Source organism: Echeneis naucrates, chromosome 13, assembly GCF_900963305.1.
Source record: "Echeneis naucrates chromosome 13, fEcheNa1.1, whole genome shotgun sequence".
NCBI classification, from domain to species: Eukaryota; Metazoa; Chordata; class Actinopteri; order Carangiformes; family Echeneidae; genus Echeneis; species Echeneis naucrates.
In genome coordinates, this window is record NC_042523.1 from 9,667,411 (window position 1) to 9,680,534 (window position 13,124).

The following is a 13,124-nucleotide window of genomic DNA, read 5'->3' on the forward strand; positions in this document are numbered from 1 at the left end:
CCATATTTTTAAACCCAGAACCCAACCTTTGAGCTGGTTCCAGGGTTGATATTTTAATTGAGAGTACAGAGTGTTTTCACTGGACATTCACTCTAATGCCCCACGAATATTTTCTCCACTGCTATTTAAATCTAATTCAACATGTCATTACAAATTGAGCCCATTTTTGCCTTTTTGGTAGCTTTTTCTTTTATGCATCCAATTTTTGTTACAGTTGATACAGTTTTTTAGATTTGGTTTTGGTGGTGTTTTTTTTTTTTTTACGAATACGGATTTAGTCGGTATCAGAAATTCCAGATATCTCCTATGATGTATTACTAATGGGGATTAGTATGAATTTGCATTTTCCCTACCCGGCTAGTTTAATTTACGCGATTTACTTGAATGCATCTTACAGATTACTTCCGTCTTTTCCGTTCGTTGTTGTCATGGCGGCTGTTCAAATTGTTGTTAAGCTTGAGCTGAAATTTAAAATGTTAATTGTGCGCTATATATTTATCAGTTTGCATTTAGCAGCACTGTGTCTATAGTGAATTTATAATCCCGGAACAAAGTGGAGGTTCTTGTGAGCGAAGTCGAAATGGTGGGATGGAGGATTTTGGGATTAACTTGATGTTAGCAAAATTCTATTCAAAAACCGTTCTAGCTCGCTCATGCTAATTTTCACTGTCTGCTAAAGATTGTTTTGTTCGTCAGTTGTTCATCCGGCGGAACTCCGCAAGTGTTTTTAAAGCAATGAAAGCACAGTTGTTGAGGAATGGACAGCAAAGTCCAGGGAGAGACTGGGTGGTTTTAGATTCAACCCGAAATCGCAGCTATGTACCCACCGGATTGTCCCGAACTAAGGTAAACTGCAAAAGAAAAAGTTTCTACTCCCTGTTAATAGTAAAGTGCATTTTTAATAAAATGTTTCGTGCTAATCGATGAAAATATAAATTATACAGTCATTTTTCACTGTATTTGGTGAATGAATTAGATGCTGAGGCTTCAGCAATAGGTCCCATATCATTGTCATAAAGTGACCTTCATGTTAACTGGGCTGACGTGTGTATTGGTGTGAGTGTATTAGAAACAGCACCCTATACAGCACAGAAGCAGCCTGGCCAAACACTATCGTCCCAAAATGAGCAGACAAAATAAAGTTTAACCAAGGTGGAATCCCTATCCCTGACCCTAATGAAACTGGGATTTATGCTCAAGCTTTTGGCATTAGCTTGCATTGGATGTATCCAACTCTATCACAGGAAACTCAAATGAAGAGAACAACAGTAGAGCTGCTGCTAAAATGTTTATCATTGAACACCAGAAATAATTAGCTATTTTTAAATGGTAGATAGCTAGAACGCTCCCAGTTTTGAGAATATGCTGCTATTCTTGGTCATATTTCTCCGTTACTTTAATTTAAACTAAATATTCTATGTTTTGGGGTGAAACATGAGATTTAAAGGCTTGCCTTAGGATATCCGGCTCTAAATGAGAAAGTGGTCTGAAAAATCATGATTGGATGTCACAGTGGCTGTTGATTGCACATACATGACTGGTAAAGACTGATTATTGTCTTACGTTTCATAGCTGCTATTCAATGATGCCATCCCTGCAAGTGTCAATAACCGTGCCACCCATGTTCTTCCACCGGCCCCCATTGTGATTGAAAAGCTGCTGCCACTGACAGAGGAGTGTGAGAATATGAAGAGCACCAGAAGCTCCATCAGCTTCACTGTGCTCTCCGAAGAAAGGCTTCAGGAGGCTGTAGAGCTCGCCAAGCGGGATCTGAGACGGAGGCGCTTTCAGTCACTTATTAGATCCCCTGTCAAACCTTCTCAGGAAGCCTTCTTTCTCGAAACAAGTGACATAGAATTGCTCCAGGTAATTTATGTAGATCAGTGGTTAATAGATTAGAATAATTAAACTAGCTCTGAGACAATAGTTTGTAAAATTAAAATCTACTCAACAAACCATTGCCTGTTTATTCAATCACAGGCAGAAATGACTCTTACTCTCTCTGTAGGAGCATGCAGTGGCTCCAAATAAAGGCAAATTTAAGGCATCCAGTCCAAAAGAGAATAGGACCCGTCCTGGAGCTAAACAAACATCCCAGAAACATCCCATTCATCCAATGCTTCAGACTGGCCAGTCTCCCCCAACCAGGGGCCCTGGCCCAAGACAGGTGGAAGAAAACAAACAGGGTCCTCTAAGCCAGGAAATCCACAAGCTGCAAAATGAGCTGGAAGTGTATATTCAGAAAGTCGAAGAGCTGGCTAAAAGAGGTAAGCTACAAAAAAAACAAACAAACAACTGAGTACACGTTTCAAATTATTGATAAGTCAGAATTGATGTTGGATTTTAAATAACAGGGGAAAAAATAGAGGAGCCACTGGAGCCTGAAGAGCTAAATAAATTGGAGATACTTAGACAGAAGCAGGCTGCCCGCACAGCTCGTACTATCTATGTTCTCCAACAACAGGCATGTAAAGCTGCAGCAAACATATCTGAACAACAGACTTTATAACTTTCTATGCATCTGTAAACACTGTGTAACTAAACTGTCCATGAATAGGTTAAAGCTATACAAGATGATATAGAGAAACTGCACAGCCAGAAAATGTGGGATACCAAAAAGGTATGTTATTAGTATCTTCCCACATGTACCTTTATTGACTGCTGAGATAATATGAATGAAAGTATAATGTTCCAATATTGTTTTTGGCTAAAATTAGTAAAAACTCATAGCCATAATGTGAAAATTACAGTTAACATTGTGCAAGGAAGACTCAATGCAATATCTGTTTTACTACAGCAAACTGATTTCCTATCTACCCTTCTTTCAGTCCACTGCAATTAACAGGCTTGCAGCTGCCCACCGCGGGGCAGTAAGGGCCTTACAGGTGGTTATCCACCAACTTTCGGATTTAACTCATAGCAAGGTACCTCCTCACTATAAAGAGCTGGTTCAGTTGATTCGTCAGCTCTCTTTGTGCTCAGCTAAGATCAAGCTGGACCAGGGTTCAGCTGTCCCTGAGACGGCACTTCACATCTTGCAGAAACTAGAGGTGAGGATAGTAAAATACAAGTAGTATTGTATTTCTTTAGGTTCTTGCAATAATAATTTGATACAGATGTAAATATAGTTAAAGCTGAGATTATACTTTGACTGCACTACATGGGACTCTTACTTCATTTGTCTACATGTACAAATTATTTCATGTGCAGACACAGTTTTTCTTATGTAAATAAAACAAGTTCACTCTGTTCCTCTTAGACCTTGGATTCTGCACTGAGTAAACAAGTGGCACTGGAAAAAATGCAGGCCCAGGCATGTCCTCCATACAGGAAGTCCCCTTATCGCAGAACATCACCTACTGGTGTTCCCAAGGGCCCCGGCATCTCAACTGTTCGAGAAACTAGCAAACCTGCAAATCCCAAAAGAGGTGTCCATGGTGAGCTCTGAGCAACATTAACTATTAATATAATTAATGATTTCATGAATACAATATAAACTTAGGCTTTTCCTTCAAAATTTCTTGGTTAAGGTGATGGTCTATTTGATGAAATCTGCACAGGTTTGAATGAATGCCCTTTAATGAAGAACAAACCCAAACAGTGTATCTGGAAGTCACCCAACAGCTCTTATGCAGTTCTTAAATGGCTTCACACTGGCTTAAAAACTGATAAGGAGCCACGAGGACGTGATTTAAATAAACAGCAAATGAAGTGCAGAACCTTCCATCCCCCACTGCTAGTATTATGAGCAGAAAACTCTTGCTGGCATCAGACAGAGATGCATCCTGTGGAACAGATGACACAAACACCCACAATGAGCTTTGGTTTCCCTGGAAACAAATGTCTTTGTTGTATTACTTAAGGCCCCCATGCTACGTATCTGGTATCAGTAGGGATATAAGTGGATGTCAGACTTACTCACTAATTGTCTTAATTGGTGTTGTTGTGTTGGTGCATAATTCTCTCTAGTTTCCACACTGGTTTATATAAGGAAGAAAATGTGCATACTTTCTCCCTTCAGCTATTGTCAAACTTCATGATTCAATAAGCCAAGATCATTACATTTAAATATTTTGTTTGTGGCAACAGGTAGAAGAATGATCTCACATAAACCCAAAACTACATCCCACCAGCCTATGACCAGGAGAGTGGTGCTGAGGGCCAGCCTGGAGAGCCTCAACCAGCAGAAGGGGCTGACAGAGCTGCATGGAAAATCTCAGGCAAACACCAGCAGCAGAAAAGGCAGACACTCTGAGAGAAGAAAAGCTGATATAAGGAAGGTCATAAATTGACTTCTATTAAATTCAACACTTCCGTTCATATGTTAAAACACAAAAGAACTGCCTTATATTTAAATTCATTGAAAAGTTGTGTACCATAGGTGAAAACCAAATAACCATGTAAAAAAAAAAAAGTACGTAATTTTATCTTTACAGCATAATCAGAGGGGAAATGCTGGCTTCCAGCAACCTACAGTGTCTTCTCGACTCAGAGTGAGTGAGCTCCCACAAAGAGAGTGCTCTGTGCCCTGGATACCAACATCGCCTCACTCCCCTCCACCACATCAGTGAGTGTTTTGTCTCTCTGTACAGGTGATTAGGTCATCCCTAGTATTGTTCACCAATGCTTTATGTGTAAATTATTAGTGTCATTCTATAATAAAAGTTATATTGTTATATCTAAAACTCAGCTTATCAATTTGAATCCATTGTGAGTTAATTTTTATTCATGTTCTTATTAATATATAGTGAAATAATTTTGATAATTGTAGACACAATTAAATTTAATTAAATGAAAAAGACAGAATACGCTGCAACATGCTGGTTCCTAGTGTAAAAACTGCTCTTTCTCTTTACTTTTCCATGAGTCGTCTTCTCAACATTCCTCCAGTGCGACTCCCCCACCATGTCCTCTGACTCTGAATCAAGTGTGTTTCTGCCTGAGCCTGTGTTTACTATTCTCTCAGATCCCCTCAAAGAGGGAGACCAGAGCCACGCTGTCTCTTTTCTCCAGTGAAGCCGTCACCTAGCTCTCCCAAACTGATGATAGCTGGTGGTGTTGGAGAACAGCCGGTCCTGAGCTCAGAAAAGAAGAAACAAGCTCACAATGAAGCATTAAGGTAAAGCACACCGTATTTTCATTCGTCATATACCGCTTATCAGTTTCCGCTTATGGGGTTGTTGGAGCCAATCCCAGCTCACATTGTGAGAGGGCAAGGTACACCCTGGACAGGTCAAGGTCCATCACAACGCCGACAGACAGAGACGACCAACCAATCACACTCACACTCAGACCTACGGGCAATTTAAAGTCACCAATTAACCTAAGCATGATGTCTTTGGACGGTGGGAGGAAACCCACACAAACACGGGGAAAACATGCAAACTCAGCACAGAAATACCCCAGGCTGGGAACCAAGCCTGCGACATTCTTATTGTGGGGCAACAGCACTAACCACGATGCTGCCATGCTGCCCCACCCTAGATTTTAATCTTTTCTATTTATATATTTCAGAATCACACACAGAGAATGACAGTTTCTCATAGTAGCTGTAGTTGGACTTGTATTTGTATTGCTATACCCTTAGATAATCTGTTTTAGAAAATATGAAATGTTAGCAAAAAGGTTATTCCGAACCTCTATGCCAGACCCCACTCACTAAAGCCAAGGTTTATAATTTCATTCCAATGAAAATTGTATCACTTTCAGTAAACTCATCTAGGTACTTCTAGATTGAGGCCTCTTGTGAGTGATACTGTTTTCAGTGATTGTAAGCACCACATGGATTGAGTATTCCATGTATGTCTCTGTTTAATCAAATCTTAATTACTACTGTTTTGCTTTCCAATTAATCAGTGACAAACAACACAGCTTTAAAGATGATGATAGAAATTATTTAAGTAAAATGCTTAATAGAGTTTACATTTTGCTTCATTTAATGACTACTGGTTTGGTACAGACAAGCCTGGCTGGATAAGATGACAATGCAGAGGCTCAAAGAGCTCAACCAGCTAAGTAAAGAAGAGGCTGAACGCATTCAGAGACTGAGGTACAGTAATAATACCAGAGACTTAAAGCAAATAGGCATTTAGTTTTCTAAAATCTGAGAAGACTGAAAAGAAGTCATGCATGATATATCTGCTTCCTGAAGAAGCCAAATCTAATGATTGCTTTGGACACGATAGAAATGTTGGCATAAGGGCACAGAATTTTCTTTGCAGACATATAATCACTTAATTCTAAATTTTAACATTGATCACAACAATAAATACACACACATGCATTTATATGAACAATTATTTACTTTTAAGGTTACATACGCAGGAGGAAACTTTCATAATACTGTTGCCATAAAAAAAAACAAAAAACAAAAAAAACTGCACACATTGATCGTGTTGCCAAGTCTCAGTGATAATCCCTATAGTAATCTACTGTATAGCTCAATGTGGCTGTGCTCACAAAACAGCTTCAATGGGAATGACATCAATGTAATTGGCTACAAACACTAGAACAAAAAATAATGCAGGCTGTAATTGCAGCAATGTCCCCCCAGCAACAAAAAGACCACATTATATTGATCGCCACACATTTCATAATTAGTTGTTGGATAGTTCAGTTCTGCACGGCTAGCAGCAAACTGCTGCTTGAGCAGAGCATAGATTCCAGTTAACATGTAACTTATAACATTGTAAATGCAGCAGCGGTTTGTGCTCCTGGTTCCATGCACTTACGTACAACCTATGAACTGGACTTGTGTTTTGCTTATTTTACTCACCTGGAGAACTGTTCAACATGTAGCTTTGCAAGTTTGATTGGCCTGATATCGCTGAGCACCATTAGTGAGACCCTTTGTGTTTAATTATTCCAGTGTCCCAGTACCCCAGTTTTTTTTACTTGAACTGGGTGTTTCTTGTTGCTTCACAAGGTGAAACGTGCCATTAAAAAGCTCTGCTCTACCTGTATGTTTTTCTTTCTGCCCCATTTGCCAAAGACAAATTGACTCCATTAACAATGATTTCAAGATCCTAAGATACCAATCCATCATCATAAAATATCAAAGCCATTAAAAGAAATACCAGGAGAGATGCTTGTCATTTTTGTAGGCTTTTAAATTGTACATATTTTTTTGTATATTTGCTATATCTGAGCTTTCTTAAGGAATGAAAAAAATGCACAAAACGTTTTTAGGTAAAGCTGAAACAGAGTTATTAATGTATTTGGAGGCATGTGGCCTGTTGTTCGACCTGCTTCCCCTGCTAACAAGTGTTACTGTATGAAGTGCTCAAGTCACATTCATCAAGTAAATGTCTTTGGAGTTAGGTCTTAATGTCATTTAAGGAGTTTTTGTTAGTAACTTCAGGCTTTACACTGTAGCTCATTATAGGCCTGAATGAAATGAAATGCGCGTCCAAGTTGGAATATGAATTTTAAAGTAAATTTCTTAAGAACATTTTAAAAAATATTTTTGGGGCTTTTTTATTTTTTTTAATTTTTGGATTAGTATTAGTATTTGTCAGCAAGGACAACAGGAAACAAAGCGAGAGAAGAGCGATAACATGCAGCAAAGGTCCTGAGCTAGAATCAAACCCAGGATGTTTACATGATAACCACTCACCCACAAGAACTACCTATAGTTCTCAATCTTAAATAATATCATTCTATGACAATACAAAGAAGACATCTCAATGTCGCACTATACAAATGAAGAGCCAACATATACCAAAAATGTGAGCTGTCATCTTGTGCTGGTGTTGTTATTTGTACTCTGATCAGTCATAATCAGCTGGTGTTGCTGCCATACTTAGGTCGCACCCATAAACCCATCCAACTCAATCATGACTCTTCAAATCCTCATGCCCCTTTTTATAGCATCAAATCTCTATATGCAATCAGTGGTGTTGTCAGGGAATAAAATAAATATTTGTTTAAGTGAAATGTATCATCCTCTGAATTTCTCCTGTGAAGGTCTGATGTAATCTCGCCAACTCAGTGGGCCGAGAGAGCTGAGCATAAGGCCAGAGAGAGAATTCAGCCCTTGCTGGATAAAGTACAGGTAAGAAGATTCAGTTTAGCACGGTCTGGATAGTGTTATTTTCCTTACTTTTTCTTTCTTTTCATATCACCCAAAGAAGAGGGATAAGTCTATTTTCATGTCCTCTACAGTTAACAGAGACTGCCAAGCAGCCGAGCAAGGCTCTGTTGGGCGGTCAATTGGAAGACAGTGCACAGGCAGCGTGGGTAGCTGAGACGGACAGACAGTTGGAGGGCATGGCCCAGTGTAGGCTGCAGGCCCCCACCGTAGAGAGTATGCTGCTTCGTATGGAAGAGATACAGGTGAGAGTTGCCCTGCAGAAACTGAAGGTTCTTTAGGACGCTGCTCTACAGCCCAAAAGGTCAACAGAGATCCATTTGCTACTTATACTGAGCTGTTATGACAGCTCTAGTCTGGGGTTGCATCTTGATTGGGCTCAGTATTGGCAGAGGGGGAATGTGTTTATAAAATATGTTTCTCTGTGTGTCTGCATGCGCACATGTGCTTGTCTGAGCAGAGGGATCAGGAGGAAGTTAGAAGAAGATTTGCTTCCATCACCTATTCAGACCCACTTTACTGCGACCAACCAGAAGCAGGTAAATGATATATACACCATCAACAACCTCATGTTTATCTTCTTTAACTGCATGTAAAGAAATTACATCCCTGTAGGGGGAGACAGTGTGACAGTAAAAATTAGTTTATGCTTGGAGTAATGATTGTGTGGTTCTCATTTTATTTTCCACCTGCACTGTGGATCCATTTCTTCCCATGCTTCCCTTATCAGTACATATGATAATTTCTCATTCATATCTTCTGTTCTCTTCCCAGGACCCAAGTGCCATGATCTGGGCTTCAGGCCAGCCTCTCCCCAGCCATTTAGGCTTACCAGGCCAGTGCTGAAGCAGAGCTCTGCAGCTGATATTGTCCTAGAAAAACCTGTGGATACTGGGTGGGTTATAATGTCCTTCACCGTTTTTTACACTCAGATAATTTCTTTTACCTTCGCTGATGGCCCCAGTCCATTGCTTTTTTTATTCATCTTAAAAGGGATGTAGAGAAATTGTTGGTGGCTCTCCAAAATATAAAGTGCACTATCAAGGATTGACCTGTTTCTTTTACTTCATTTAGCTGAAATTGAAGTTCTTATTTTCATCATCAGGCATTATAGCTCTGGCTAGGTTATTAAAGATGCATATTATCATGATATAAGCATCTTAGGTAAGTATGCACATGTAAAAAAACTGTGAATTTTAATTATTTGGAAAGCCTGATGGCACTTTAATAATAAACAAAGAAATATAGTTGAAGGATAAGTAATTAAAGACTTCCTCCATTTGTACTCTGTCACTAAGAACAACAGCATAATCATCCACAGGAAGTCATTCACTGCTAGTTTAATTAGACCTCTGGGCTCGATGAAAAGTAAAGTGGTTAATGTTTTTTCACTGAAGCGCACTTAGTGTTTTTTCCACATGACATGTCATTGCCCTGGAATCGCTCTCCCACTGGGAGGCCTTACTCATCCAACAATATTTACTTGGTGGCCACCTTACCCAGAGCAGTCTCTATTCTTGACTCTTGCAGTAGACACTACAGAAAGGTCCTTCACTGCCCAGGGCTTTGGGTGGAGCTGCTTTACTGCTTAACTTCACTGGGAATTTGGAAAGAAGAGAAAAGAGTGGAAGGGGTTCAAAGTTGTTGACAGAGAAACCAGCATGGGTTTTTCATAACTTGTTTCTCAGCAAAATTAAGCCTTTCTACATTTGTTAGGAGCAAAGTCTGGATCAATTTTATATTCGGTCAAAATTATACTACAAGCAAGTGTATTTCATTTTCAATATTAACATTGTTATGGTTTTGCACACGCATATGCTTTTTACTGGAAGTGGTTGATGTTTTAACAAGTTGAGCTAATATTTTTTAGCCATGGTTAATGTAATGGGCATTAGTTCCTCAGTTTCATTAGTGAACAAAGACTTTTACTAATTGCTGATGTTGACAGACAGAATCACTTTGCCACCAGATGCTCCTCAGCATCCACAACAATAATACGATGGTTAGATTGGGGAAACTGTTAAAGATTCCCACTCAAGAACATGAGAGCACAACTTTGTTTGCACTGATGAAGGTTACATATAAGAATCATTCCTGTGTTATATGTTGTGGTCTTAAGGTTTCCAGCAGTGCATCAAATGTATTCAACCTCATACATTCTTTCTAATACACGAGTCACTTTTTCCCCAATCTAAAGGAAAACCTAGAAAAATCACTTGATGTAATTACAGATTTTTGTAGCCGAATGTAATATGCAAGTGGAAATGGGAGTTGCTCTGGGATTTTTGCACATCAAAAGGGCTCTGTGTGAAAGATAATGTGAATGAATGTTACACTTTTCATTTCATCTCAAACAAACCTGAGAGCTATTTTTGTTCTGATCAGCACATGGATGTTATACTGGCTTTAAAAATGGGCAGTTTGCATTGTTTGCATTGTATTGTTGCTTTCAAAACATTGGCCCTCAGATGTCCATCAGACAAAAAATCGACATATTTTGAAACTGGAAACGAACCCGACTATGGTACTTTGATATTTATTTCCGCGCAGTTTGAAGTCTCCATAGTCAAAACAGAAATAAGTTCATCTGAGGCCAGAAAGCACAATAGAGAGGCACTTTGCTTTGGGAAATGCTGCATCACTAAATATAGCACAAGAGCACCGTCGCAAGAGTCAGGCAGATTTGTTCGAGCACAGAGGATTATAAAGCCAGCCCATGGCAATGCCCAGCTGAGCCCCAACACATGCTGAGCAACGGAGAGGCGATAAAGCCAGCTTGCGCTGACACCTCCTAAATTCCTCATCCTTGGCCCCGCATCCTCAGCAAGTGTCTTTGGTCAATCACAGCACTCCACTCCATTTTGGCTCCCTCATCTGTAAAAAAAAAAAGTTAGCTTTTTCTCCGCAGCCATAGCCCTCAGAAGCCCTTTACCCACAGCTGAAGTAATAAAGATGTGTCATAAAAAAATCTACCATAATTTTTTCACACAACAGGTTTCTGTCCGAGAGTAGTCTGACAGAGGAGGCATCTCAAAACGAGCAACAGCCCAGAAAAGGTGTTGTGTTCCCAAGCCCAGGGGAAAAGAACAGAGCAACTTGTATCTCTGTGCCAGGCAGCATGCTGAGAAGCATCCGGCAGTACCGGGAAGACTATGAGTCCTACCTGCACACTGTGGCTCATAAGGCCGTTGGCAGTTTCAACCCCTGGGCCATTACAAACAGGTAAGAGTGATATCAAAGGCTTTAGTTAGAGGCTTTTTAACACTCCTCTGATGGTCTGAAGTTCTAGTTAAACTGTATTAATTAATGGTAATTCTTGTATGTTTGTTTCCTAAAAAATACTTAAACCAGCAACATTTCATGCTCAGACTTTTGTAACCAGAGCCAAGTATCAGCCCAATGTGTCCTCCCTGTTCTCTGTTGTATCTCTGAGAGGATCATTCAGAGTTTATGGTTTGCATAGTGTTTCTCTGAAGTTCACCGTGGTTCTTCTCTCCCACTCACAAATTTGCATATTTGACAGAATTCTTAAATTGGTGCAATGCAGAATACAGAAGACTCTCATTTCTGTAAACCTACTGGCTGTGGGGATTTTTCTATATTGGTCCAAACCTCTGTAAGATGCAACTGGTTTGCAAATAGCTTAAAAAAATAAAAAATTCTTTAAGACCTGAAAAAAAATGCTGCCTGTGAGTTTTGATTATGTGTCTCACAGGTTCCTCATCAGTGTCTCTCTGATAAATTGGTAAACCAAAGTTTTCAAGAGATAGATCTATAATTTGCTGAATTTGGAAAGAAAGGGAATGACTATCATATGAGAAGACATCCAATTCTCTCAGTATTTTTGGTGGGAGAGAACACACATAGGCTGCTGTTTTGACAGCCCAGAGAGACCTGTCTATGTGATGAGATGGTAATGAGCAGCCCAGTGTCACTGTGAAGGATGAGACTGTGAGGATCTCATTCATTCTATCTGCATTTAAAACATCAAAATATCAGCTTTGCCAAAATCCCAAAAGCTTCCAAACTCAGTGGTTGGATGGATTTGGTCTTTTCATATGTTAATATCAAGCTAGTGTGGTACAATTAGTTGTGTATATTAACTGATTGCTGATTTAGTTGATGTTTGTGGTGAGATTTGGATAGGATTTGAGCATGTAACATTTTGTGGAGGGTCTTTCAGTAGAGCTAACACATATTTTTGTGTATTAGAGTTATTTCCGAATGTTTGTTCCAGTCCATGTTGGGAGATTCTTGTCTCTGCTTTATCCTGTATGCAGTGTTGAGAACAAAGTCTTCTATTGACTCGTCAAAGGTGCAGGTTGTCACAGAGAGATGAATTGCTCTAATTGCTATGTTTTATCAACAAGCTAATGATTTCATATATAGGAGGCTCTCTAAGACTCATCTCCTCTCTGTGTAAGTGTGTATGTGCTGACCCTGATAATGATCAAAACACTGAAATCTAGCTCAGTGTCACACCTAACTCCCCCAGTATTTTCGCTTATTTTCCTTCATTTTATGCCTCACAAGGCAAGGCACAAGTTTTTTGTTTTTCATGTCCACCACTGGTCAGGAGAAATCTTCTTGAATCTAACTTTTGGGATTTTTGCAGTTTGTGACAGAAGACTAATAATTCATCTTTGTTTGAAAACTGTAGAGTTTTTTTTTTTTCAAACTGATATACACCTATTGTATCCCTTCATAAGTTATATTGAAGGGTCTTATTGCAGATCTGTTAGCAAGAAAATGTAATAAAAACACTCAGGGCTATCAATATTGATTTTTGCATTTTTCTGAAAGTTTTATAATTCAAAGTTTTTGCATGATGGTTCTGAAAAAATTGTTTTGGTCTGTAATGTCTGCCTTCCCTGTTGTGACACAGCATGGCCGAGGAGTTGCTGTCAGAGGCCCTGGCTGACGTGGCAGCAGAGTTTCAGGACGTTGTGGAGGAGTATGCCGAGGCCGTCTACACCTCAGAGTTTCTCCAGCCAGCCCAGTCACCTTTAGCCTCTTAGAAACATCATGGATTTAG

General features: G+C 39.5%; 1 protein-coding gene across 3 annotated transcripts; it reads left to right on the forward strand.

Moving 5' to 3' along the window:
* The first annotated feature begins 428 nt into the window (after positions 1-428).
* kiaa0753 (KIAA0753 ortholog) lies at positions 429-13,124 on the forward strand. 3 transcript variants are annotated; one of them, XM_029517811.1, is made up of 17 exons: positions 429-846; positions 1,573-1,866; positions 2,009-2,267; positions 2,355-2,464; positions 2,558-2,620; positions 2,829-3,050; positions 3,260-3,437; positions 4,090-4,280; positions 4,437-4,567; positions 4,967-5,119; positions 5,960-6,049; positions 7,966-8,053; positions 8,164-8,334; positions 8,550-8,628; positions 8,864-8,984; positions 11,084-11,311; positions 12,975-13,124. In XM_029517811.1, the coding sequence occupies exons 1-17, from the start codon at positions 736-738 to the stop codon at positions 13,105-13,107; spliced, it is 2,622 nt and encodes an 873-aa protein (XP_029373671.1). In that variant the 5' UTR covers positions 429-735; the 3' UTR covers positions 13,108-13,124. The 3 variants fall into 3 exon arrangements, with proteins under 3 accessions (XP_029373671.1, XP_029373672.1, XP_029373673.1); XM_029517812.1 differs by having other exon boundaries at positions 1,657-1,866; XM_029517813.1 differs by lacking the exon at positions 5,960-6,049.

Bases quoted from the DNA above. Each gene is read 5' to 3' on its own strand.
- kiaa0753 (XM_029517811.1), top strand. From the start codon at position 736: ATGAAAGCACAGTTGTTGAGGAATGGACAGCAAAGTCCAGGGAGAGAC. The intron at 2,621-2,828 runs GTATGTTATTAG...CCCTTCTTTCAG, and splicing joins AAATGTGGGATACCAAAAAG to TCCACTGCAATTAACAGGCT. The intron at 8,335-8,549 runs GTGAGAGTTGCC...TTGTCTGAGCAG, and splicing joins TTCGTATGGAAGAGATACAG to AGGGATCAGGAGGAAGTTAG.